Raw genomic sequence first — 27,088 nt, forward strand, 5'->3', positions numbered from 1 at the left:
CTTGGGGTGGGAGGAAGGGATGGGTGAGAGGAAGAACCGGTTAGGGAGGCAGAGACAGGTTGGACTGGTTTTGGGATGCAGTGGGTGGGGGGGAAGAGCTGGGCTGGTTGTGTGGTGCAGTGGGGGGAGGGGATGAACTGGGCTGGTTTAGGGATGCAGTGGGGGAAGGGGAGATTTTGAAACTGGTGAAGTCCACATTGATACCATATGGCTGCAGGGTTCCCAGGCGGAATATGAGTTGCTGTTCCTGCAACCTTCGGGTGGCATCATTGTGGCAGTGCAGGAGGCCCATGATGGACATGTCATCAAGAGAATGGGAGGGGGAGTGGAAATGGTTTGCGACTGGGAGGTGCAGTTGTTTGTTGCGAACTGAGCGGAGGTGTTCTGCAAAGCGGTCCCCAAGCCTCCGCTTGGTTTCCCCAATGTAGAGAAAGCCGCACCGGGTACAGTGGATGCAGTATACCACATTGGCAGATGTGCAGGTGAACCTCTGCTTAATGTGGAATGTCATCTTGGGGCCTGGGATGGGGGTGAGGGAGGAGGTGTGGGGACAAGTGTAGCATTTCCTGCGGTTGCAGGGGAGGGTGCCGGGTGTGGTGGGGTTGGAGGGCAGTGTGGAGCGAACAAGGGAGTCACGGAGAGAGTGGTCTCTCCGGAAAGCGGACAGGGGTGGGGATGGAAAAATGTCTTGGGTGGTGGGGTCGGATTGTAAATGGCGGAAGTGTCGGAGGATAATGCGTTGTATCCGGAGGTTGGTAGGGTGGTGTGTGAGAACGAGGGGGATCCTCTTGGGGCGGTTGTGGCGGGGGCAGGGTGTGAGGGATGTGTCGCGGGAAATGTGGGAGACGCGGTCAAGGGCGTTCTCAATCACCGTGGGGGGGAAGTTGCGGTCCTTAAAGAACTTGGACATCTGGGATGTGCGGGAGTGGAATGTCTTATCGTGGGAGCAGATGCGGCGGAGGCGGAGGAATTGGGAATAGGGGATGGAATTTCTCAGTTCTTGCAGAAGGGTAAACCTCTCAGCGTCTAATGTTTGTTTGGTGAGATTGAAGTTTTAGAAGAATGAAAGGCAACGATTTATGACTACGCTGCACAACTTCTGTTTAGAAGGTGACCACTTCATTCCAGAATTAACTGACAGTACCTTCTCTGAATGGCTTGCTATGCAAATATCCCCCTTCTTAATTAGAGACACAGTTATGGTCAGCTACCTAGGTGTGATCTAATCCAACACCCTTTATGGTCAGCTACCTAGGCGTGATCTAATCCAACACCCTGTGCAGTTGAAGCAAGATTTACCTAGGGTTATGACCTTTGATGCAAGGCAAAGAATTAGAAATCCATTTGTTTTTCTAATTATTTGCTATACCTGCATGCTAACATGTTTAATGTATGAGGGCAGCCAGCTCTTTCAACTACAGTGTTCTGCAGTTGCCCACTTTTTTAACAAAAAGGTTTTGTTTGCTTTGCTAATCTTCATGTCCATGTTCTGTCATTGTGCTCCGATCTGCCACATACTTGGCTGCTCACTTGACACATCCACATTCCTTTGACATCTTAAAATCATTTGACTTTCTCCTTTAACAATTTTAAAAAGTCAGCAGTTCACTGCATATGTTACATATCTACTCTGATGTTGCTGTCTTTCTGCATTTAGCATGATGCTATATTAAATATTCAACACCTTTATGTGCCCACATGCACTTTCAGGATTAACCTGTTTAAAAATCTTCATTAAAACATCACATTGATAAAGCTGATGTGAAAACAGTAAATTCTGAAAGATTTTTGTCATTAAGTTCTGTAAGCCTGCATAAAGAGGTTCATTGTGTAATGACTGTCTTTCACAGAGAATTGAATTCCAGTATTAAAATAATTCCCAAGTTTAACCAAGCAGCTTTTCATTTGAAGACTCCCTCCAGTTCTTTTTTCCAGATCACCTATTTACTTCTGGGTAATATTCACTGGGGATATTTTCATAGGTCTTGATTTTCTGACCTGCTGTGATCAGACTAAGTGACCCTTGTTTAATATAAAATTAAACTGTTGATTAGACTCAAAAGAGGCTGGTGGTGTCCATAATTAAAGATGGTGTTTATATCAAAGTTGAGGGGACCAGTGTTTGCATGTATGGAATCAGGATCATTCCACTTTGGGGCTGGAAGGTTGGATTAGACTGGATAAAACACTCCAAAGTTTGCACGTTTCCCTTGGTGCACCAATAAAAACATTCAGCAGGAACGAACTTGTATGTGGCATTTACAACAGAGGGCAAGGGAAACTGGGAGTTTGGGGATTATTAATGAGGTTGCAATCCTCCCATCCTAAAATAATTCCACCTGGTTAGTTCAAAACAAAAGCCCACCCCAAGTAAAAGCTATACTACAGTAAAATCATTTGGAGATTGCAAGAACAGCACATGCCGGAGTCAAAGACAACACAGTGCGGAGCTTGAGGATCTCAGTGGGCCAGGCAGTATCGGAGGAACAGGAAAGTTGACGTTTTGGGTCGGGACTCTTTTTTTTCAGAAATCAGCAGTAAATTGATGTTTGGGGATTGGGCATTAAATCAAGCTATGGCCTGATCTGCTGCAATCCTTGTTCTGTGAACAGCTCTACGTATGTTCTGTTTACAAATCAAACTTTAAGATCTGCACAATTCCATAATTTGCTACCTCTTATGCAAACAAACTAGGAAGAGATGACTTTTTTTTATAATGTGCTGGGATCTCATGAGTTGGAATGCACATGCTGAAAAGGTGGTGAAAGCAGATTCGTGGTAATGCTTTCAGGGAGCTGATGCGACGGGCAGAATGGTTATCTGCTTTATGATGCTATGAATGGAGAGAATCGTTCAGTTCAAACTGATGATCTAAGCAACTTGTACAGTTGAAATGCTGAGTACTGTGAGACGAGCAAAATCCCCATCACCGAGGTTTCCTCATGCAGCTATGTTTTCAGTTCAACACTTCCATGATACTCTGGCAGCAGTCTTGCCTCAACTGTTCTATCTCTCACGTCATTTTCTTCCCTACCCTTTGCAAAAGATATCGCTTCTTGTTTCCAATGTGGATAGGAAGATGGAAATTTGGATGTGGCTGCCCGGTTATTATAATCTTTGAAGTAGATCAAAGCACAACTGCTGTTTTGCAGCTTTGATCTAATCATCGATTCAATGAAGATCACTGCTTTTGTTTAACATAGTATTTACGTCATAGAAACTGGCCTTTTTGTCTAGCAGGTCTGAGTCGCTGAGTCCTATATATAATTCCCACTCCAGGACTTGAGCACAATAATCAAGGCTGACACTCACGGGGCAGTACTGAATGAACGCTACACTGTCAGAGGTGCCCCTAATATTTTGGATGAAATATTAAACCAAGTCATAGTTTACGTGCCCAGGTGGATGTCAGAGATCCCATGACATTATTTTGAAGAACAGCAGGGGAGAGCTCCCCAGTGTGCTTGCCAACACTTAAACACTTAACCTTCAGACATCAGAACAAGTTATTTGATAATGGCCTCATTGCTGTCTGTGGGAGTCTGCTGAACAGTCTCGCTATCTTACATCCTACATTACAACATTGACTATACCTTAAAAGAAGAGATGGTGGCATAATGGTAATGTCACTGAACTCATATTCCAAGAGACTCTGGCTAACGCTGGGATTTATGGGCTCAAATCTCACCACTACAGTTGGTCCCAGGCAAGTGTTTCAAGGCACCCATTATTGCTTGTTGTAAAAACCCATCCGGTTCACTGATACCTTACAATTGACTGCTAATTCAGTACATGTGACTCCAGACCCACAGTAATGTCACTGCCCTCTAAAATGCTGAGCAAACCATACAGTTCCACAACAAATGCAATGGGCTCGGTCCTGAAACTCTCAAAAAAAGTGCCCTGACATCCTGTTGTTGTGAAAAGCATTACATAAATCTGTGTCTTCCTTCTAATCAGCATATCCCCTGTTCATTAGTCCCTTGTGTATTTGTCCAGCTTCATTGTAAATGCATCTTGCTTCAATCATTGCAGTTCCAGATATTGAGTGAGTGAGAAATGCATCACGGAGCCAAAGACATGCTGCAGCTGGCAGTAAGACTGATGAAAACCACCGGTCCCTTTATTTCAGTAGAAACATGTAAAGATGTCAACACTTCAGTAGCTAACCATCCTGTGACCTGTACGCATGATCAAAACCAAAATAGAATCAAAAATTGTAGTAGAAACTCAGTAGGTCTGGCAGCAGCAGTGGAGAGAGAAACAGTGTTAAAGTATTGAGTCCAGTGTGACTCTATTAAATTGGCTAAACTGAAATTAAAAATTCAGTCTTTTTTAAAGAACAGTAATTCTGATCATCAGAACCGTTGCAAACGGTGATGTTTAAATAACAGTTGCAGATGTAACTTTTAAACAAGAAATATTAAACTTTTCAAAAGAATGTTAAAATGTCAAGCCATGTAAACTTCGAAAATGTGAGCCTCCTCAGCTATTCCAGAATTGAGAAACAACCGCTAATAGCTGGAAATAAAGGTGCGATTATTCTTTAATTTGTGCACCACAAGCTCAAATGTGCGCTGGTTCCATACTTCATATTTGTGGTTATGAGCCCTCTAAGAGTGGCCCGGGTTGTCCCTGCAACCGTCCGATTTGTGCTGGAGGGCACATGTCGCACTCTCAAATTTTCAGGGTGTCTCCAACGTGGGTAGCAGTGAATGCTGCAAGCAATGAATCACAAAAAGAAATATGGTTGTTTGCATTGTATTTACATTCCTATACCGTTTGCTCTTAAACAAGCCAACTTCCCATGAAGAAAACATGTATGTAATGGCCAATATAATGCAAAGACACATGATTACTGATGATTTTGAGTCACAAGACAATGGAGCGGTGCACAGGAAGGTCTTTTCACAACCTTAGGTCATCCCAAAGCATCCGATAACCAATTGAGTACTTCTGATGTGTCATCTCTTACATAATGTAGGAAATGCAGTAGTCAGTTTCTGTACAAAAAGGTTGAGGGATAAATATTGACCAGAACAAAGGGAATGGTGCATCTGGTCTTCTCTGAAATAGTTTCATGGTAGCTGTACCTCCACCTCAGAAGCCAAGTATGGCCTGGTTTAATGTCTCACCTGAAAGATTTGCACCTCTGACAGAACAACACTCTCTCAGTACTACGTTGGAGTGTCAGGCTGGATTGCAGGTCCGCATCTCCAGAGTGTCTCTTTTGGTGTTCAATTATTCTGACAATATGGTCCAGTACTGGCTTGGGAGGGAAATGACAGTTAGCCATGATATTGCAATGGGACACTTGCACACAGTACTTGACTGGTTCAGTGAAATGAATTGTACAAGGTACCCCAAACAGAAAAGCTGCACTTACTGACCTGGGCTCGTTTCTCTTCACAGGCCATGGCATCTTACCACAAATGAGGCAGACGCATGACTAAATTATCACCACAATCAAGTTTGCACAATTTTGCAGTTTACAATACATACTTCTCACAGTCTTGATAAAATATACAAACAAAAAGCATCTTGGTGGTGTGTGTAACACCGACACGTTCTCTCATCTCGCAGTCTGTATACAGACATGTCCTTGTGCTGGTTCTCATTACATGTCAGACTTCAGGGAAATTGAATTTCATCTGCTGAGCCAGTTTGGGAGCCTGAAAGAAAGCAGTGTCTTAAGGGTGCATGGAACATCATGCCAGCGGTACAACAATTGCTAAATTGCTCAAGATATTTATTGTGGAAATGTTTTTGTGTCTGAATTGTAAAGACAACTACACTGCTGATTGCCTTGCTTACATTCAAACACTTAAAGTATTTTTACTTGAGCTATGAAATGAGAAGATCAATTAAATTATTAATTATAAGGTAGCTCGTATGGTCCTCATTTCCCTCGGGGAATGCATTCTATGCTGTCATCTGTTTAATCTGCATTGAACGTGAGTTGTGTCAATTTGCAATATGTAGGGATGCAGTTTTCCTCATCTATTGAGACATTTCAGATTTTACATGAAATGGTATATCGCCGTTTTCTGGATGTACATTGATTATGTTTATAGCCATGAAATGTATGTTTAGAACAAGATAATAAAATATTCTCGCAAAAATTAGGGTCCTGTAGCAAAAATAAAGTGAACCCACCACGCCGCGCCCGATTATTCACCTTGCCTCTGTCTTTTGAAATTTGAACTGCCTTTCACAATCTAGAATGAAATGTCATTTCATACCTGTGTAAGTTTCATCGGACCACTTTGGAGTATTCTTTTCCTTCTAAAATTAAATCATGGACTTAGAAAGTGGGAATTTTCGATTTCTCATTCCTCAGTATATAATTTCCATTCTGCCGTGGTGTAAATTAAGATCCCTTTACACCGGTTGGAAATCCATTAAGCAGCCAAAATAGAAAAGCATTACCTGCTTTTGGAACTCTCTTTAGACAGAAAGATAATTCAGTCCTTGAAATCTGCTCTGCTCTGCCATTGAAAGAGATTATGACAGATCTTTACTTCTACTCCATTTACTCCCCATTCCACCATACAATTTGGAGAATGATCTCAATGAAGTTGACTTTTAATTTCATACACGTAGCTTTTCTCGTGCTGAAGATGGGCTCCGACCCAAAATGTTGACTTTCCTGCTCCTCGGATGCTGTCTGACCTGCTGTGCTTTTCCAGCTCCACATTTTTTGACTCTGGCTTCTCGCATCTACAGCCCTTTCTGTCTTCTAGTTGTTGTTTCTTCCTCTGTTGGCTTCAGGACCATTGTATAATGCTTCAAGTAGGATGAATGTGCACTGTGCTCTAAACTGGTTTGCCAATTTTCTTTTTGTTCAAAAACCTGGAAAGGTTCAGCAAGTCAGACAGCATCTGTCAAGAGAAACACAAGTTATTGCATCAGGTCAATGCCCTTCCACCACCTGCAAAGCCCATGTCAGGAGTGTGATGGAATGCTCTCCAATTACCTGGAATGAGTGCATTTCCAACATCGCTCAGAGCTCAACATGATGAACAACAAGCAGCCCATTAGAATGGCATCTCCCTCTGTCACCTTAAACATCCACTCCTTTCCAATGATGCACAGTGGCAGCAGTGTCTACCACCTACAAAATGCCCTGCAAGAACTTACCCAGCTGCCTTCAACAGTACCTTCCAATACCTTGATCTCTACCACATACAAGAGCCCAGGAGCAAATGCACAGGAACACCATCACCTCCAAGTTAATCTCCCAAGTCATAAACTATCCTGACTTGGAAATATATTCCTTTATTGTCATCATGGAACTTACAATAATTATCTCATCGCAATGATCAGGAGCTCCTTTGCCTTGTAGACTACAACAGTTCAAGAATAAAGCTTACGAGCACTTTTCAAGATCAGTTAGGGATGAATAAGTAAATGCCAGCCTTGCCTATATATTCCTTGAATAAAAAAGGAGCAATGACCATCGATGGAATCCAAAGCATTTTCAGAGGTCTGCTTCCGTTTTCCAGCAAGAGGGGGAATTTGTAGACTTTTTCCACTTGTTACCAAATTTCAAGGCGAGGGTGATGAACAGCAGATTCACAAGCCTGATTGTATGGACAACATCCCTCTGAGCCTTCGCGTGGCAGAACTGATGAATTCTCTGCACAAAGGAAAATGTATCAGAAGGAACGTAAGCTGACCAATTAGGGTGAATGTCACCAGTTCAGATACATTAAGTTCTGTCAAAATCTGCTTTGTTCACTTGTGGTTACTGCTGTTTGCATTTCTAGAGGTGTATGATTCCCCTATGATTCGAAACTCACAATGGCAAGAAACGGTACAGTAGAAACGGAATAGCAGGCTGAAAAACATTGTATGTAACTTAAATAATTTAAGCAGTTTACAAAAACTGATTACTTCTTACATGGAGCATGAAGTTCCCCAAGGAATTGTTGTTTTCTCACGACAGGGAGTTAAACATCCGAGGGTTGCTGTCCAAATACACTTATTTTTGCTACCTTCCCTTGAAGAAACCGGTGGATCTTTTTCAAAGTGCTGGTATTTATTTCTTGCTCTTAAATAGATAAGGATGGGACTGTAGTGGTGTAAAACTGTATTAGACTCAAAACGAAGCCTTTGATGAGCGAGTAATTCATTTGGACTGAACTGCCTTGCTTTTAGGAGATCCCCTTGACTGAGAATATTCATTGCATGTGAATGGCTTAGTCGGATTTCCCTATTAATTCATAAACATTTCAAAATCCTGCAGAGTTTGGCCAAATTAATCTGAACTGTCACCCTTATTACACTAAGTTGCCATAGCCAGTGATTTGAATTTGCCTTGTTTAGGATGCCAAGGTGAATGTGGGTTTTTTTTTTGCTAAGGCATAAGGATGTAGTTTTTGTTCATCGGGGAATGAAAGGTGATCGGGTGTGGATGGAAATGTGAAATTTGAAACACAAGGACATCAGCCATAATCTTATTGAATGGAGGAGCAGGCCCGAGAGGCAGAGTGGTGTACTTCCGTTCTTAATTCACATGTCTGTAAGTGGGAAGTCTTTTCAGAGGGCAGATCAAGATTACTCTCTCCACATTAGAGCTCACTTCCCAATTCAAATTTGTTTCAGTCACGGTGGCACAGTAGCTAGCACTACTGCCTCACAGCGCCAGGGACCCGCATCCGATTCCATCCTCCGATGACTATCTGTGTGGTTTTCCACTAGGTGATCTGGTTTCCTCCCACAGTCCAAAGTTGTGTAGGTTAGATGGTTTGGCCATGTTGAATTGCTAGGCATGTGTGGACTAGGTGGATTAGCCATGAGAAATGCAGGGATAGGGTAGTGGGATGGGTGTGGGTGAGATGTCCTTTGGAGGATTTGTATGGACTTGATGGGCCGAATAGCCTGCTTCCACACTAGGGATTCTACGATATACGACCGTTCACTATCTTTGCACATTTTACTTATTTAAGTTGCAAATATTGGATAATACAATGTTTTTATCATGCTAAAATGGCTTCCAGGTGTTCAGAAATAGATTGTAGATGGACAGAACAAAGGTTTCATGTGGAAAGTCTTATATTTTGAACAAAGGCTGCACTCAATAACTGGATAGCGAGAGAAAAAAACCTCAGAATAAGAAAATGCCCCAGCTACCTGGTGCGTTGGTCCTTTATTTACCAGACAATAGCTTATTTTAGTGGTGGACTGATAATATCACTGAACTAGCAATCCAGAGTGCTCGGTTCATGTTTTAAGGACGTGGATCTGAATCCGACTATGACAGATTGAATTTAATAATTATTAAAGATAAATTAAAACTAGTCTAATGGCAATCTATAACTAATGTTAATTGTCATAAAAATCTGTCTGGTTCACTGAGAGGAAGACCTCAGAGCCGTAGTAATGTAGTTGACTCTTAAATACCTATGAATTGCATCAAAATAATTTCAGCTTTATTGTGCATGGGCCGTAATTGGGTCGGGATTTTCATTTTTGGAAGGGGAAGTTTGTTTCTTTTGAAAGCGATCAGAATTTTGATACATTGATCTTCCTCTTACTCTGTAAGTCTCACTTGGGACTTTAAATTTGGTGCTTCATAGATTGATGTCCAGCCCGTTTTTATCATTGATTTCAATCAGTTGTTTTTGAAACTCTCAATAGTTAAACCAACATCTTAATTGGTCAGATTTTTGAAAAAAACCTATATTGCTACTGAAAATAAAGTGAAAATTCATTTGGCTGAACAGCTGACTGTACTTTTCTTCAGCTGAAGATGTCATTAGTCTGGATCTTTCAACTCGATAAATAAAATCCTATCTTATTTCATTGACTAAAGAATGGTTGTAACTGTTACTTTTGTTTAATTCAGCATAACCTCTTGGCTAACTGATCTCCACACAATGTTCAGGGTGCTGACTGATAGACTTTGTTGCTATGTGCCATGTCAACTCTCAGGAGGTTCCATCTGCAAAACAGACCTTCATGAGAAACTACTGCTTTGATGTTTCTGCTGCATTTTGGTTTTGATATTCTCCCAAATGGCTTTATTCAAAATTTACAGTAAAAATGCAGTTTCTGTGAAGATAATCGGATTATGAATTTGCTTTGTCATTCATGCTGCTTGTATTTCCTGTTAGCCAAAAGCTATTTTTTTCATGTGTTTCAGTATCAACAATCTCTATTTTCATTGAATGTTGGCACCAGATACTGTTGATGGGATGCTATTTGCTAGAAGTCACTTTGGAAGATGAATAAAAATCATCCAAGTCTGTTACAGAGGGACAGTTGGTAGAGACCCAGGTTCAAGTTCCAATTTGTCCTGGAAGTGTGTCATAACATGTTGGGAGTCGCTGATTAAAAATAACTGAAGACAAGTGGTTGATTGGCACCACTCCACAACAAGAACGTGCCAGTTTAATGAGGTTGGCTCACATGAGCTACCACAGTCAGTAGAAAGTTGAACCTACACCGCTGGTTATCTTTCTACCACTCTCTAACCATGTAAGCTAATCACCAGCACATGGTACTTTCATTGCGACTTTTTCCATAAATCAGATTTATTTGCAAATACAATTATTAACAGAGATAAACTATACACATCAGATGCAATAGAAATAAAGACTTGTATTTATGTAGTGCCTTTCATAACCTCAGACTGTCCTACAGTGCTTTGTAGTCAATTACGTACATACAGCACAGACTCTGGAGACAGTTTGCAAATACTTAACCAAACAAAAGCCATCTCACAAGTCGCTGTGCAAATCTTCCTGTTAATCATGATGCATGATACCCAATGGAAAGAAATTAGTTACCTTCCTTGGTGAACATAGATGCAGTCTTTGGAGGAAGTGCACTTGTTTATGTGAAGTCCAGTGAAGCTGAAGGATTATTGAAGCTGACCAACACCTAAGTTTGAAAGAAATACATATTTTATACTAATTGGAGAATAGGTATTTGGAGACAACCTGCCTGTCAATAAAATGTGATTAGCTAAATATTTCTATTGATGTCTCCAACTTGCAAATACCAAATACAAAGATGGCCACATGCATTGGTCATTGACGACCTGAAATATATGTGGCTTAGACTTGGACATTCTTGGGAGTTCAACTGGAGTTACACACCTGGTTCACTGTTCACTGTACTTTCACGCAATGGGAGCCATGGAGTTTTGTCAAAGCCAGGGACGGCGGGGGGAGAGGGGGGGGGTTGCTGGGGACCTAGGACTGGAGAAGGAGTCCAGAGAGAAATAAAAAGGATATGCAGGCCAAAAGTTGTTACCAGGGAAGAAGAGGAGCTAGAGATAATGGGAACTGCAGATGCCGGAGAATTCCAAGACAACAAAATGTGAGGCTGGATGAACACAGCAGGCCCAGCAGCATCTCAGGAGCCCTACCTGATGAAGGGTCCAGGCCCGAAACGTCAGCTTTTGTGCTCCTGAGATGCTGCTGGGCCTGCTGTGTTCATCCAGCCTCACATTTTGTTGTCAAAGAAGAGTCAGATGGGTGACAGTGGAGTTTATGAGCGGTTAAAAATGGATTGGCTGTGCACAAAGCAGTTGACTTAATTCACAAGGCGTGGGTCAGGTATTAGACATGGAGGAGATGAGACATTCACGGCCAAACCAGTCTGCGAAGAGATTACGTCACACCGGCACACTCGTTGGGTGACGTCACGTCGATAAGACGTGTCATGACGTCATTGCAAAATATCGTGTGGTGGCGTAAGGGAACCTACGTCATGTTTGGTTCGCCGTTCGATGACATCACTAAACGGGAGGGTTGAATGACGACCGAGGGTAGCGTTGCCATGGTTTCCAAGCCTGGCGTTGTCCGGCTCGAGCCCCTTAAATTTTGTGTTTGGCGCCACCTTTGACCGACGCGGGTGACGCACGGGTGCGGAGGGAGGAAAAACTAAAAAAATTACAAACAAGAATCGATCGGCGAGTGGCCGCCCGCCCCCGTTTACATCCGAGGCCAGAAAGGGAGGCGGAGGCCAAGGGAAAATGGACCCCAACCGGATCATCCAGGCGCTGAAAGGCACCATCGACCCCAACCAAAGGATCGCGGCCGAGACCGAGCTCAATCAGGTGAGGATCCGGGCTCACTCGCTTGACCGCCGCTTTTCGGGCTGCGTGGGATTTTATATCTGCTCGTCATCGTGGTCGAGGCCTGGTCTCCTCTCCAGGGGAAGGGGCTGCTGGGGGGGGGGAGGGGAGGGGGAAGAGTGGAGCTGAGGGAGAGGTCGTCAGAGGGGAAGGGGGAGGAAGGACGGTGGGGGAGAGTGAAGGGAGGGGAGAGTGAGGGAGAGGGGAGAGTGAGGGAGAGGGGAGCAGATGGGGGGGGAGAGGGGAGCAGATGGGGGGGGAGAGGGGAGGGGAGCAGATGGGGGGGGAGAGGGGAGCAGATGGGGGGGGAGAGGGGAGCAGATGGGGGGGGAGGGGGGAGCAGATGGGGGGGGAGCAGATGGGGGGGGAGGGGGGAGCAGATGGGGGGGGGAGGGGAGCAGATGGGGGGAGGGAGGGGAGCAGATGGGGGGAGGGAGGGGAGCAGATGGGGGGGAGGGAGGGAGAGGGGAGCAGTTGTGGGGGAGGGAGGGAGAGGGGAGGGGAGCAGATGGGGGGAGGGAGGGAGAGGGGAGCAGTTGTGGGGGAGGGAGGGAGAGGGGAGCAGTTGGGAGGGAGGGAGAGGGGAGCAGATGGGGGGGGAGGGAGAGGGGAGCAGATGGCGGGGGGAGGGAGAGGGGAGCAGATGGCGGGGGGAGGGGGGGAGGGAGAGGGGAGCAGATGGGGGGAGGGGGGAGGGGGAGCAGATGGGGGGGAGGGAGAGGGGAGCAGATGGGGGGGAGGGAGAGGGGAGCAGATGGGGGGGAGGGGGGAGAGGGGAGCAGATGGGGGGGAGGGGGGAGAGGGGAGCAGATGGGGGGGAGGGGGGAGCAGATGGGGGGGAGGGAGGGAGAGGGGAGCAGATGGGGGGGAGGGGGGAGCAGATGGGGTGGAGGGAGGGAGAGGGGAGCAGATGGGGGGGAGGGGGGAGCAGATGGGGGGGAGGGGGGAGCAGATGGGGGGGAGGGGAGCAGATTGGGGGGGAGGGGAGCAGATGGGGGGGAGGGAGAGGGGAGCAGATGCGGGGGAGGGGGGGAGGGAGAGGGGAGCAGATGCGGGGGAGGGGGGAGGGAGAGGGGAGCAGATGCGGGGGAGGGAGAGGGGAGCAGACGGGGGGAGGGAGAGGGGAGCAGACGCGGGGGAGGGGGGAGCAAATGGGGGGAGGGAGAGGGGAGCAGATGGGGGGGAGGGAGAGGGGAGCATATGTGGGGGGAGGGAGAGGGGAGCAGATGGGGGGCAGCGAGGGAGAGGGGAGCAGTTGTGGGGGAGGGAGGGAGAGGGGAGCAGTTGTGGGGGAGGGAGGGAGAGGGGAGCAGATGGGGGGGGGGAGGGAGCAGATGGGGGGGGAGGGGGGAGCAGATGGGGGGGGAGGGGGGAGCAGATGGGGGGGGGAGGGAGCAGATTGGGGGAGGGAGAGGGGAGCAGATGTGGGGGGGAGGGAGAGGGGAGCAGATGGGGGGGGAGGGAGTGGGGAGCAGATTGGGGGAGGGAGAGGGGAGCAGATGGGGGGGAGAGGGGAGCAGATGGGGGGGAGGGAGAGGGGAGCAGATGGGGGGGGAGGGAGAGGGGAGCAGATGGTGGGGGAGGGAGAGGGGAGCAGATGGTGGAGGGAGAGGGGAGCAGATGTGGGGGGGAGGGAGAGGGGAGCAGATGGGGGGGGAGGGAGTGGGGAGCAGATTGGGGGAGGGAGAGGGGAGCAGATGGTGGGGGAGGGAGAGGGGAGCAGATGGTGGGGGAGGGAGAGGGGAGCAGATGGGGGGGAGGGAGAGGGGAGCAGATGGTGGGGGAGGGAGAGGGGAGCAGATGGGGGGGAGAGGGGAGCAGATGGGGGGGAGGGAGAGGGGAGCAGATGGGGGGGGAGGGAGAGGGGAGCAGATGGTGGGGGAGGGAGAGGGGAGCAGATGGTGGAGGGAGAGGGGAGCAGATGTGGGGGGGAGGGAGAGGGGAGCAGATGGGGGGGGAGGGAGTGGGGAGCAGATTGGGGGAGGGAGAGGGGAGCAGATGGTGGGGGAGGGAGAGGGGAGCAGATGGTGGGGGAGGGAGAGGGGAGCAGATGGTGGGGGAGGGAGAGGGGAGCAGATGGGGGGGAGGGAGAGGGGAGCAGATGGTGGGGGAGGGAGAGGGGAGCAGATGGGGGGGAGCAGATGGGGGGGAGGGAGAGGGGAGCAGATGGGGGGGAGGGAGGGAGAGGGGAGCAGATGGGGGGGAGGGAGAGGGGAGCAGATGGGGGGAGGGAGGGAGAGGGGAGCAGATGGGGGGGAGGGAGAGGGGAGCAGATGGGGGGGAGGGAGAGGGGAGCAGATGGGGGGGAGGGAGAGGGGAGCAGATGGTGGGGGAGGGAGAGGGGAGCAGATGGGGGGGAGGGAGAGGGGAGCAGATGGGGGGGAGGGAGAGGGGAGCAGATGGGGGGGAGGGAGAGGGGAGCAGATGGGGGGGAGGGAGAGGGGAGCAGATGGGGGGGAGGGAGGGAGAGGGCAGATGGGGGGGAGGGAGGGAGAGGGGAGCAGATGGGGGGGAGGGAGAGGGGAGCAGATGGGGGGAGGGAGGGAGAGGGGAGCAGATGGGGGGAGGGAGGGAGAGGGGAGCAGATGGGGGGGAGGGAGAGGGGAGCAGATGGGGGGAGGGAGGGAGAGGGGAGCAGATGGGGGGGAGGGAGAGGGGAGCAGATGGGGGGGAGGGAGAGGGGAGCAGATGGGGGGGAGGGAGGGAGGGAGAGGGGAGCAGATGGGGGGGAGGGAGAGGGGAGCAGATGGGGGGGAGGGAGAGGGGAGCAGATGGGGGGGAGGGAGGGAGGGAGAGGGGAGCAGATGGGGGGGAGGGAGAGGGGAGCAGATGGGAGGGGGGGAGGGAGAGGGGAGCAGATGGGAGGGAGGGAGGGAGAGGGGAGCAGATGGGGGGGAGGGAGAGGGGAGCAGATGGGGGGGAGGGAGAGGGGAGCAGATGGGGGGGAGGGAGGGAGGGAGAGGGGAGCAGATGGGGGGGAGGGAGAGGGGAGCAGATGGGGGGGAGGGAGAGGGGAGCAGATGGGGGGGGAGGGAGGGAGGGAGAGGGGAGCAGATGGGGGGGAGGGAGAGGGGAGCAGATGGGGGGGAGGGAGGGAGGGAGAGGGGAGCAGATGGGGGGGAGGGAATGAGGGAGAGGGGAGGGGAGCAGATGGGGGGGAGGGAATGAGGGAGAGGGGAGCAGATGGGGGGGAGGGAGGGGAGGGGAGCAGATGGGGGGGGAGGGGAGCAGATGGGGGGAGGGAGGGGGGGGAGGGGAGCAGATGGGGAGGGGGGGAGGGGAGCAGATGGGGGGGGAGGGGAGCAGATGGGGGGAGGGAGGGGGGGGAGGGGAGCAGATGGGGGGGAGGGAGAGGGGAGCAGATGGGGGGGAGGGAGGGAGGGAGAGGGGAGCAGATGGGGGGGAGGGAGGGAGGGAGAGGGGAGCAGATGGGGGGGAGGGAGAGGGGAGCAGATGGGGGGGAGGGGGGGAGGGAGAGGGGAGCAGATGGGGGGGAGGGGGGGAGGGAGAGGGGAGCAGATGGGGGGGAGGGGGGGAGGGAGAGGGGAGCAGATGGGGGGGAGGGAGGGAGAGGGGAGCAGATGGGGGGGAGGGAGGGAGGGAGAGGGGAGCAGATGGGGGGGAGGGAGGGAGGGAGAGGGGAGCAGATGGGGGGAGGGAGGGAGGGAGAGGGGAGCAGATGGGGGGGAGGGAGGGAGAGGGGAGGGGAGCAGATGGGAGGGAGGGAGAGGGGAGCAGATGGGGGGGAGGGGAGCTGGGGGGGAGGGAGGGAGAGGGGAGCAGATGGGGGGGAGGGGAGCAGATGGGGGGGGAGGGGAGCAGATGGGGGGGGAGGGGAGCAGATGGGGGGAGGGAGGGGAGCAGATGGGGGGGAGGGAGGGAGAGGGGAGCAGTTGTGGGGGAGGGAGGGAGAGGGGAGGGGAGCAGATGGGGGGGAGGGAGGGAGAGGGGAGCAGTTGTGGGGGAGGGAGGGAGAGGGGAGCAGTTGGGAGGGAGGGAGAGGGGAGCAGATGGGGGGGGGGAGGGGGGGAGGGAGAGGGAGCAGATGGGGGGGCGGGGGGGAGGGAGAGGGGAGCAGATGGCGGGGGGAGGGGGGGAGGGAGAGGGGAGCAGATGGGGGGGGAGGGGGGGAGGGAGAGGGGAGCAGATGGGGGGGGAGGGGGGGAGGGAGAGGGGAGCAGATGGGGGGGGAGGGGGGAGGGGGGAGCAGATGGGGGGGAGGGAGAGGGGAGCAGATGGGGGGGAGGGAGAGGGGAGCAGATGGGGGGGAGGGAGAGGGGAGCAGATGGGGGGGAGGGGGGAGAGGGGAGCAGATGGGGGGGAGGGGGGAGAGGGGAGCAGATGGGGGGAGGGGGAGAGGGGAGCAGATGGGGGGGAGGGGGGAGCAGATGGGGGGGAGGGAGGGAGAGGGGAGCAGATGGGGGGGAGGGGGGAGCAGATGGGGGGGAGGGAGGGAGAGGGGAGCAGATGGGGGGGAGGGGGGAGCAGATGGGGTGGAGGGAGGGAGAGGGGAGCAAATGGGGGGGAGGGGGGAGCAAATGGGGGGGAGGGGGGAGCAGATGGGGGGGGGAGGGGAGCAGATTGGGGGGGAGGGGAGCAGATGGGGGGGAGGGAGAGGGGAGCAGATGCGGGGGAGGGGGGGAGGGAGAGGGGAGCAGATGCGGGGGAGGGGGGAGCAGATGGGGGGGAGGGAGAGGGGAGCAGATGTGGGGGAGGGGGGAGCAGATGGGGAGGGAGAGGGGAGCAGACGGGGGGGAGAGGGGAGCAGACGGGGGGAGGGAGAGGGGAGCAGACGCGGGGGAGGGGGGAGCAAATGGGGGGAGGGAGAGGGGAGCAGATGGGGGGGAGGGGGGGAGGGAGAGGGGAGCAGATGGGGGGGAGGGAGGGAGGGAGAGGGGAGCAGATGGGGGGGAGGGAGGGAGGGAGAGGGGAGCAGATGGGGGGGAGGGAGGGAGGGAGAGGGGAGCAGATGGGGGGGAGGGAGGGAGGGAGAGGGGAGCAGATGGGGGGGGGAGGGAGGGAGAGGGGAGCAGATGGGGGGGAGGGAGGGAGGGAGAGGGGAGCAGATGGGGGGGAGGGAGAGGGGAGCAGATGGGGGGGAGGGAGAGGGGAGCAGATGGGGGGGAGGGAGGGAGGGAGAGGGGAGCAGATGGGGGGGAGGGAGAGGGGAGCAGATGGGGGGGAGGGAGGGAGGGAGAGGGGAGCAGATGGGGGGGAGGGAGAGGGGAGCAGATGGGGGGGAGGGAGGGAGGGAGAGGGGAGCAGATGGGGGGGAGGGAGGGAGGGAGAGGGGAGCAGATGGGGGGGAGGGAGGGAGGGAGAGGGGAGCAGATGGGGGGGGGAGGGAGGGAGAGGGGAGCAGATGGGGGGGAGGGAGGGAGGGAGAGGGGAGCAGATGGGGGGGAGGGAGAGGGGAGCAGATGGGGGGGAGGGAGGGAGGGAGAGGGGAGCAGATGGGGGGGAGGGAGAGGGGAGCAGATGGGGGGGAGGGAGGGAGGGAGAGGGGAGCAGATGGGGGGGAGGGAGAGGGGAGCAGATGGGGGGGAGGGAGAGGGGAGCAGATGGGGGGGGAGGGAGGGAGGGAGAGGGGAGCAGATGGGGGGGAGGGAGAGGGGAGCAGATGGGGGGGAGGGAGAGGGGAGCAGATGGGGGGGAGGGAGGGAGGGAGAGGGGAGCCGATGGGGGGGAGGGAATGAGGGAGAGGGGAGGGGAGCAGATGGGGGGGAGGGAATGAGGGAGAGGGGAGCAGATGGGGGGGAGGGAGAGGGGAGCAGATGGGGGGGGAGGGAGAGGGGAGCAGATGGTGGGGGAGGGAGAGGGGAGCAGATGGTGGAGGGAGAGGGGAGCAGATGTGGGGGGGAGGGAGAGGGGAGCAGATGGGGGGGGAGGGAGTGGGGAGCAGATTGGGGGAGGGAGAGGGGAGCAGATGGTGGGGGAGGGAGAGGGGAGCAGATGGTGGGGGAGGGAGAGGGGAGCAGATGGGGGGGAGGGAGAGGGGAGCAGATGGGGGGGAGGGAGAGGGGAGCAGATGGGGGGGAGGGAGAGGGGAGCAGATGGGGGGGAGGGAGGGAGAGGGGAGCAGATGGGGGGGAGGGAGAGGGGAGCAGATGGGGGGAGGGAGGGAGAGGGGAGCAGATGGGGGGGAGGGAGGGAGAGGGGAGCAGATGGGGGGGAGGGAGGGAGAGGGGAGCAGATGGGGGGGAGGGAGAGGGGAGCAGATGGGGGGGAGGGAGGGAGGGAGAGGGGAGCAGATGGGGGGGAGGGAGAGGGGAGCAGATGGGGGGGAGGGAGAGGGGAGCAGATGGGGGGGAGGGAGAGGGGAGCAGATGGGGGGGGAGGGAGGGAGGGAGAGGGGAGCAGATGGGGGGGAGGGAGAGGGGAGCAGATGGGGGGGAGGGAGGGAGGGAGAGGGGAGCAGATGGGGGGGAGGGAATGAGGGGGAGGGAGAGGGGAGCAGATGGGGGGGAGGGAGGGAGGGAGAGGGGAGCAGATGGGGGGGAGGGAATGAGGGAGAGGGGAGGGGAGCAGATGGGGGGGAGGGAATGAGGGAGAGGGGAGCAGATGGGGGGGAGGGAGGGAGAGGGGAGGGGAGCAGATGGGGGGGGAGGGGAGCAGATGGGGGGGGAGGGGAGCAGATGGGGGGAGGGAGGGGGGGGGAGGGGAGCAGATGGGGGGGGAGGGGGGGGAGGGGAGCAGATGGGGGGGGGAGGGGAGCAGATGGGGGGAGGGAGGGGGGGGAGGGGAGCAGATGGGGGGGAGGGAGAGGGGAGCAGATGGGGGGGAGGGAGGGAGGGAGAGGGGAGCAGATGGGGGGGAGGGAGGGAGGGAGAGGGGAGCAGATGGGGGGGAGGGAGAGGGGAGCAGAAAGGGGGCGAGGGGGGGAGGGAGAGGGGAGCAGATGGGGGGGAGGGAGAGGGGAGCAGATGGGGGGGAGGGGGGGAGGGAGAGGGGAGCAGATGGGGGGGAGGGAGGGAGGGAGAGGGGAGCAGATGGGGGGGAGGGAGGGAGGGAGAGGGGAGCAGATGGGGGGAGGGAGGGAGGGAGAGGGGAGCAGATGGGGGGGAGGGAGGGAGAGGGGAGGGGAGCAGATGGGGGGGAGGGAGGGAGAGGGGAGCAGATGGGGGGGAGGGGAGCTGGGGGGGAGGGAGGGAGAGGGGGGCAGATGGGGGGGGGAGGGGAGCAGATGGGGGGGGGAGGGGAGCAGATGGGGGGGGGAGGGGAGCAGATGGGGGGAGGGAGGGGAGCAGATGGGGGGGAGGGAGGGAGAGGGGAGCAGTTGTGGGGGAGGGAGGGAGAGGGGAGGGGAGCAGATGGGGGGGAGGGAGGGAGAGGGGAGCAGTTGTGGGGGAGGGAGGGAGAGGGGAGCAGTTGTGGGGGAGGGAGGGAGAGGGGAGCAGTTGGGAGGGAGGGAGAGGGGAGCAGATGGGGGGGGAGGGGGGAGGGAGAGGGAGCAGATGGGGGGGCGGGGGGGAGGGAGAGGGGAGCAGATGGGGGGGAGGGGGGGAGGGAGAGGGGAGCAGATGGGGGGGGAGGGAGAGGGGAGCAGATGGGGGGGAGGGAGAGGGGAGCAGATGGGGGGGAGGGAGAGGGGAGCAGATGGGGGGGAGGGGGGAGAGGGGAGCAGATGGGGGGGAGGGGGGAGAGGGGAGCAGATGGGGGGGAGGGGGGAGAGGGGAGCAGATGTGGGGGAGGGGGGAGCAGATGGGGGGGAGGGGGGAGCAGATGGGGTGGAGGGAGGGAGAGGGGAGCAAATGGGGGGGAGGGGGGAGCAGATGGGGGGGAGGGGGGAGCAGATGGGGGGGAGGGGAGCAGATTGGGGGGGAGGGGAGCAGATGGGGGGGAGGGAGAGGGGAGCAGATGCGGGGGAGGGGGGGAGGGAGAGGGGAGCAGATGCGGGGGAGGGGGGAGCAGATGGGGGGGAGGGAGAGGGGAGCAGATGCGGGGGAGGGGGGAGCAGATGGGGAGGGAGAGGGGAGCAGACGGGGGGGAGAGGGGAGCAGACGGGGGGAGGGAGAGGGGAGCAGACGCGGGGGAGGGGGGAGCAAATGGGGGGAGGGAGAGGGGAGCAGATGGGGGGGAGGGGGGGAGGGAGAGGGGAGCAGATGGGGGGGAGGGGGGGAGGGAGAGGGGAGCAGATGGGGGGGAGGGGGGGAGGGAGAGGGGAGCAGATGGGGGGGAGGGAGGGAGGGAGAGGGGAGCAGATGGGGGGGAGGGAGGGAGGGAGAGGGGAGCAGATGGGGGGGGGGAGGGAGGGAGAGGGGAGCAGATGGGGGGGAGGGAGGGAGGGAGAGGGGAGCAGATGGGGGGGAGGGAGAGGGGAGCAGATGGGGGGGAGGGAGGGAGGGAGAGGGGAGCAGATGGGGGGGAGGGAGAGGGGAGCAGATGGGGGGGAGGGAGGGAGGGAGAGGGGAGCAGATGGGGGGGAGGGAGAGGGGAGCAGATGGGGGGGAGGGAGAGGGGAGCAGATGGGGGGGAGGGAGAGGGGAGCAGATGGGGGGGGAGGGAGGGAGGGAGAGGGGAGCAGATGGGGGGGAGGGAGAGGGGAGCAGATGGGGGGGAGGGAGAGGGGAGCAGATGGGGGGGAGGGAGGGAGGGAGAGGGGAGCAGATGGGGGGGAGGGAATGAGGGAGAGGGGAGGGGAGCAGATGGGGGGGAGGGAATGAGGGAGAGGGGAGCAGATGGGGGGGAGGGAGGGAGAGGGGAGGGGAGCAGATGGGGGGGGAGGGGAGCAGATGGGGGGGGAGGGGAGCAGATGGGGGGAGGGAGGGGGGGAGGGGAGCAGATGGGGGGGGAGGGGAGCAGATGGGGGGAGGGGGGGGGAGGGGAGCAGATGGGGGGGAGGGAGAGGGGAGCAGATGGGGGGGAGGGAGGGAGGGAGAGGGGAGCAGATGGGGGGGAGGGGAGCAGATGGGGGGGGAGGGGAGCAGATGGGGGGGGAGGGGAGCAGATGGGGGGGAGGGAGGGAGAGGGGAGCAGTTGTGGGGGAGGGAGGGAGAGGGGAGGGGAGCAGATGGGGGGGAGGGAGGGAGAGGGGAGCAGTTGTGGGGGAGGGAGGGAGAGGGGAGCAGTTGTGGGGGAGGGAGGGAGAGGGGAGCAGTTGGGAGGGAGGGAGAGGGGAGCAGATGGTGGGGGGAGGGGGGGAGGGAGAGGGAGCAGATGGGGGGGCGGGGGGGAGGGAGAGGGGAGCAGATGGCGGGGGGAGGGGGGGAGGGAGAGGGGAGCAGATGGTGGGGGAGGGGGGGAGGGAGAGGGGAGCAGATGGGGGGGGAGGGGGGAGCAGATGGGGGGGGAGGGAGAGGGGAGCAGATGGGGGGGAGGGAGAGGGGAGCAGATGGGGGGGAGGGAGAGGGGAGCAGATGGGGGGGAGGGGGGAGAGGGGAGCAGATGGGGGGGAGGGGGGAGAGGGGAGCAGATGGGGGGAGGGGGAGAGGGGAGCAGATGGGGGGGAGGGGGGAGCAGATGGGGGGGAGGGAGGGAGAGGGTAGCAGATGGGGGGGAGGGGGGAGCAGATGGGGTGGAGGGAGGGAGAGGGGAGCAAATGGGGGGGAGGGTGGAGCAGATGGGGGGGAGGGGGGAGCAGATGGGGGGGAGGGGAGCAGATTGGGGGGGAGGGGAGCAGATGGGGGGGAGGGAGAGGGGAGCAGATGCGGGGGAGGGGGGGAGGGAGAGGGGAGCAGATGCGGGGGAGGGGGGAGCAGATGGGGGGGAGGGAGAGTGGAGCAGATGCGGGGGAGGGGGGAGCAGATGGGGAGGGAGAGGGGAGCAGACGGGGGGGAGAGGGGAGCAGACGGGGGGAGGGAGAGGGGAGCAGACGCGGGGGAGGGAGAGGGGAGCAGATGGGGGGGAGGGAGAGGGGAGCACATGGGGGGGGAGGGGGGAGCAGATGGGGGGGGAGGGGGGAGCAGATGGGGGGGGAGGGGGGAGCAGATGTGGGGGGAGGGTAGCAGATGGGGGGGGAGGGGAGCAGATTGGGGGGGAGGGGAGCAGATGGGGGGGAGGGAGAGGGGAGCAGATGCGGGGGAGGGGGGGAGGGAGAGGGGAGCAGATGCGGGGGAGGGGGGAGAGGGGAGCAGATGGGGGGGAGGGGAGCAGATGGGGGGAGGGGGAGAGGGGAGCAGATGGGGGGGAGGGGGGAGCAGATGGGGGGGAGGGAGGGAGAGGGGAGCAGATGGGGGGGAGGGAGAGGGGAGCAGATGCGGGGGAGGGGGGAGCAGATGGGGAGGGAGAGGGGAGCAGACGGGGGGGAGAGGGGAGCAGACGGGGGGAGGGAGAGGGGAGCAGACGCGGGGGAGGGGGGAGCAAATGGGGGGAGGGAGAGGGGAGCAGATGGGGGGGAGGGAGAGGGGAGCAGATGGGGGTGAGGGAGAGGGGAGCAGATGGGGGGCAGCGAGGGAGAGGGGAGCAGTTGTGGGGGAGGGAGGGAGAGGGGAGCAGTTGTGGGGGAGGGAGGGAGAGGGGAGCAGTTGTGGGGGAGGGAGGGAGAGGGGAGCAGTTGTGGGGGAGGGAGGGAGAGGGGAGCAGTTGTGGGGGAGGGAGGGAGAGGGGAGCAGTTGTGGGGGAGGGAGGGAGAGGGGAGCAGATGTGGGGGGGAGGGGGGGAGGGAGAGGGGAGCAGATGTGGGGGGAGGGGGGGAGGGAGAGGGGAGCAGATGGGGGGGAGGGGGGGAGGGAGAGGGGAGCAGATGGGGGGGAGAGGGGAGCAGATGGGGGGGAGAGGGGAGCAGATGGGGGGGAGGGGGGAGAGGGGAGCAGATGGGGGGGAGGGGGGAGAGGGGAGCAGATGGGGGGGAGGGGGGAGAGGGGAGCAGATGGGGGGAGGGGGAGAGGGGAGCAGATGGGGGGGAGGGGGAGCAGATGTGGGGGAGGGAGGGAGAGGGGAGCAGATGGGGGGGAGGGGGGAGCAGATGGGGGGGAGGGAGAGGGGAGCAGATGGGGGGGAGGGGAGCAGATTGGGGGGGAGGGGAGCAGATGGGGGGGAGGGAGAGGGGAGCAGATGCGGGGGAGGGGGGAGGGAGAGGGGAGCAGATGCGGGGGAGGGGGGAGCAGATGGGGGGGAGGGAGAGGGGAGCAGATGCGGGGGGAGGGGAGCAGACGGGGGGAGGGAGAGGGGAGCAGACGGGGGGGAGAGGGGAGCAGACGGGGGGAGGGAGAGGGGAGCAGACGCGGGGGAGGGGGGAGCAGATGGGGGGAGGGAGAGGGGAGCAGATGGGGGGGAGGGAGAGGGGAGCAGATGCGGGGGAGGGGGGAGCAGATGGGGAGGGAGAGGGGAGCAGACGGGGGGGAGAGGGGAGCAGACGGGGGGAGGGAGAGGGGAGCAGACGCGGGGGAGGGGGGAGCAAATGGGGGGAGGGAGAGGGGAGCAGATGGGGGGGAGGGAGAGGGGAGCAGATGGGGGGGAGGGAGAGGGGAGCAGATGGGGGGCAGCGAGGGAGAGGGGAGCAGATTTGTGGGGGGGAGAGGGGAGCAGATGGGGGGGAGCGAGGGAGAGGGGAGCAGATGGGGTGGAGGGAGAGGGGAGCAGATGGGGTGGAGGGAGAGGGGAGCAGATGGGGGTGGAGGGAGAGGGGAGCAGATGGGGGGGGCAGGGAATGGGGAGCAGATTGGGGGAGGGAGAGGGGAGCAGATGGGGGGGGAGAGGGGAGCAGATGGGGGGGGAGGGAGTGGGGAGCAGATGGGGGGGGAGGGAGTGGGGAGCAGATGGGGGGGGAGGGAGAGGGGAGCAGATGGCGGGGAGGGAGGGAGAGGGGAGCAGATGGGGGGGAGGGAGGGAGAGGGGAGCAGATGGGGGGGAGGGAGGGAGAGGGGAGCAGATGGGGGGGAGGGAGGGAGAGGGGAGCAGATGAGGGGGAGGGAGGGAGAGGGGAGTAGATGGGGGGGAGGGAGGGAGGGAGAGGGGAGCATGTGGGGGGGAGGGAGGGAGGGAGAGGGGAGCAGATGGGGGGGAGCGAGGGAGAGGGGAGCAGATGGGGGGGAGGGAGAGGGGAGCAGATGGGGGGGAGGGAGAGGGGAGCAGATGGGGGTGGAGGGAGAGGGGAGCAGATGGGGGTGGAGGGAGAGGGGAGCAGATGGGGGGGGAGGGAGTGGGGAGCAGATGGGGGGGGAGGGAGAGGGGAGCAGATGGGGGGGGAGGGAGAGGGGAGCAGATGGGGGGGAGGGAGGGAGAGGGGAGTAAATGGGGGGGAGGGAGGGAGAGGGGAGTAGATGGGGGGGAGGGAGGGAGGGAGAGGGGAGCAGATGGGGGGGAGGGAGGGAGGGAGAGGGGAGCAGATGGGGGGGAGGGAGGGAGGGAGAGGGGAGCAGATGGGGGGAGGGAGGGAGAGGGGAGCAGATGGGGGGGAGGGAGGGAGGGAGAGGGGAGCAGATGGGGGGGAGGGAGGGAGAGGGGAGGGGAGCAGTTGGGGGGGAGGGAGAGGGGAGGGGAGCAGATGGGGGGGAGGGAGGGAGAGGGGAGTAGATGGGGGGAGGGAGGGAGGGAGAGGGGAGTAGATGGGGGGGAGGGAGGGAGGGAGAGGGGAGTAGATGGGGGGGGAGGGAGGGAGGGAGAGGGGAGTAGATGGGGGGGAGGGAGGGAGGGAGAGGGGAGTAGATCGGGGGGAGGGAGGGAGGGAGAGGGGAGCAGATGCGGGGGAGGGAGGGAGGGAGAGGGAAGCAGATGCGGGGGAGGGAGGGAGGGAGAGGGGAGCAGATGGGGGTAGGGAGGGAGAGGGGAGCAGATGCGGGGGAGGGAGGGAGGGAGAGGGGAGCAGATGGGGGTAGGGAGGGAGAGGGGAGCAGATGGGGGGGAGGGAGGGAGAGGGGAGGGGAGCAGACGGGGGGGAGAGGGGAGCAGACGGGGGGAGGGAGAGGGGAGCAGACGCGGGGGAGGGGGGAGCAAATGGGGGGAGGGAGAGGGGAGCAGATGGGGGGGAGGGAGAGGGGAGCAGATGGGGGTGAGGGAGAGGGGAGCAGATGGGGGGCAGCGAGGGAGAGGGGAGCAGTTGTGGGGGAGGGAGGGAGAGGGGAGCAGTTGTGGGGGAGGGAGGGAGAGGGGAGCAGTTGTGGGGGAGGGAGGGAGAGGGGAGCAGTTGTGGGGGAGGGAGGGAGAGGGGAGCAGTTGTGGGGGAGGGAGGGAGAGGGGAGCAGTTGTGGGGGAGGGAGGGAGAGGGGAGCAGATGTGGGGGGGAGGGGGGGAGGGAGAGGGGAGCAGATGTGGGGGGAGGGGGGGAGGGAGAGGGGAGCAGATGGGGGGGAGGGGGGGAGGGAGAGGGGAGCAGATGGGGGGGAGAGGGGAGCAGATAGGGGGGAGGGGGGAGAGGGGAGCAGATGGGGGGGAGGGGGGAGAGGGGAGCAGATGGGGGGGAGGGGGGAGAGGGGAGCAGATGGGGGGGAGGGGGGAGAGGGGAGCAGATGGGGGGAGGGGGAGAGGGGAGCAGATGGGGGGGAGGGGGAGCAGATGTGGGGGAGGGAGGGAGAGGGGAGCAGATGGGGGGGAGGGGGGAGCAGATGGGGGGGAGGGAGAGGGGAGCAGATGGGGGGGAGGGGAGCAGATTGGGGGGGAGGGGAGCAGATGGGGGGGAGGGAGAGGGGAGCAGATGCGGGGGAGGGGGGAGGGAGAGGGGAGCAGATGCGGGGGAGGGGGGAGCAGATGGGGGGGAGGGAGAGGGGAGCAGATGCGGGGGGAGGGGAGCAGACGGGGGGAGGGAGAGGGGAGCAGACGGGGGGGAGAGGGGAGCAGACGGGGGGAGGGAGAGGGGAGCAGACGCGGGGGAGGGGGGAGCAGATGGGGGGAGGGAGAGGGGAGCAGATGGGGGGGAGGGAGAGGGGAGCAGATGCGGGGGAGGGGGGAGCAGATGGGGAGGGAGAGGGGAGCAGACGGGGGGGAGAGGGGAGCAGACGGGGGGAGGGAGAGGGGAGCAGACGCGGGGGAGGGGGGAGCAAATGGGGGGAGGGAGAGGGGAGCAGATGGGGGGGAGGGAGAGGGGAGCAGATGGGGGGGAGGGAGAGGGGAGCAGATGGGGGGCAGCGAGGGAGAGGGGAGCAGATTTGGGGGGGGGAGAGGGGAGCAGATGGGGGGGAGCGAGGGAGAGGGGAGCAGATGGGGTGGAGGGAGAGGGGAGCAGATGGGGTGGAGGGAGAGGGGAGCAGATGGGGGTGGAGGGAGAGGGGAGCAGATGGGGGGGGCAGGGAATGGGGAGCAGATTGGGGGAGGGAGAGGGGAGCAGATGGGGGGGGAGAGGGGAGCAGATGGGGGGGGAGGGAGTGGGGAGCAGATGGGGGGGGAGGGAGTGGGGAGCAGATGGGGGGGGAGGGAGAGGGGAGCAGATGGCGGGGAGGGAGGGAGAGGGGAGCAGATGGGGGGGAGGGAGGGAGAGGGGAGCAGATGGGGGGGAGGGAGGGAGAGGGGAGCAGATGGGGGGGAGGGAGGGAGAGGGGAGCAGATGAGGGGGAGGGAGGGAGAGGGGAGTAGATGGGGGGGAGGGAGGGAGGGAGAGGGGAGCATGTGGGGGGGAGGGAGGGAGGGAGAGGGGAGCAGATGGGGGGGAGCGAGGGAGAGGGGAGCAGATGGGGGGGAGGGAGAGGGGAGCAGATGGGGGGGAGGGAGAGGGGAGCAGATGGGGGTGGAGGGAGAGGGGAGCAGATGGGGGTGGAGGGAGAGGGGAGCAGATGGGGGGGGAGGGAGTGGGGAGCAGATGGGGGGGGAGGGAGAGGGGAGCAGATGGGGGGGGAGGGAGAGGGGAGCAGATGGGGGGGAGGGAGGGAGAGGGGAGTAAATGGGGGGGAGGGAGGGAGAGGGGAGTAGATGGGGGGGAGGGAGGGAGGGAGAGGGGAGCAGATGGGGGGGAGGGAGGGAGGGAGAGGGGAGCAGATGGGGGGGAGGGAGGGAGGGAGAGGGGAGCAGATGGGGGGAGGGAGGGAGAGGGGAGCAGATGGGGGGGAGGGAGGGAGGGAGAGGGGAGCAGATGGGGGGGAGGGAGGGAGAGGGGAGGGGAGCAGTTGGGGGGGAGGGAGAGGGGAGGGGAGC

The 27,088-nt window shown here is 59.0% G+C and overlaps 2 protein-coding genes across 5 annotated transcripts in view; both read left to right on the forward strand.

Annotated features, from left to right (window-relative positions):
- The window catches only part of caprin2 (caprin family member 2), a 58,292-nt gene extending 50,803 nt beyond the window's left edge, over positions 1-7,489 (forward strand). Inside the window, exon 19 of the mRNA XM_048548934.2 lies at positions 5,413-7,489. Within this exon, the coding sequence (XP_048404891.2) occupies positions 5,413-5,453 (41 nt within the window). The 3' untranslated portion in view covers positions 5,454-7,489. The remainder of the gene's footprint in view (positions 1-5,412) is intronic.
- A 4,240-nt stretch (positions 7,490-11,729) lies between these two features.
- Positions 11,730-27,088, forward strand: part of ipo8 (importin 8) — a 154,782-nt gene continuing 139,423 nt past the window's right edge. For 3 of the 4 annotated variants that reach the window (XM_048548923.2, XM_059652283.1, XM_048548924.2), the window contains exon 1: positions 11,730-12,070. In XM_048548923.2, the coding sequence (XP_048404880.1) occupies positions 11,987-12,070 (84 nt within the window). In that variant the 5' untranslated portion in view covers positions 11,730-11,986. The remainder of the gene's footprint in view (positions 12,071-27,088) is intronic. The other variant, XM_059652284.1, reaches the window with a different exon arrangement.

This window comes from Stegostoma tigrinum, chromosome 18, assembly GCF_030684315.1.
Source record: "Stegostoma tigrinum isolate sSteTig4 chromosome 18, sSteTig4.hap1, whole genome shotgun sequence".
NCBI lineage: Eukaryota > Metazoa > Chordata > Chondrichthyes > Orectolobiformes > Stegostomatidae > Stegostoma > Stegostoma tigrinum.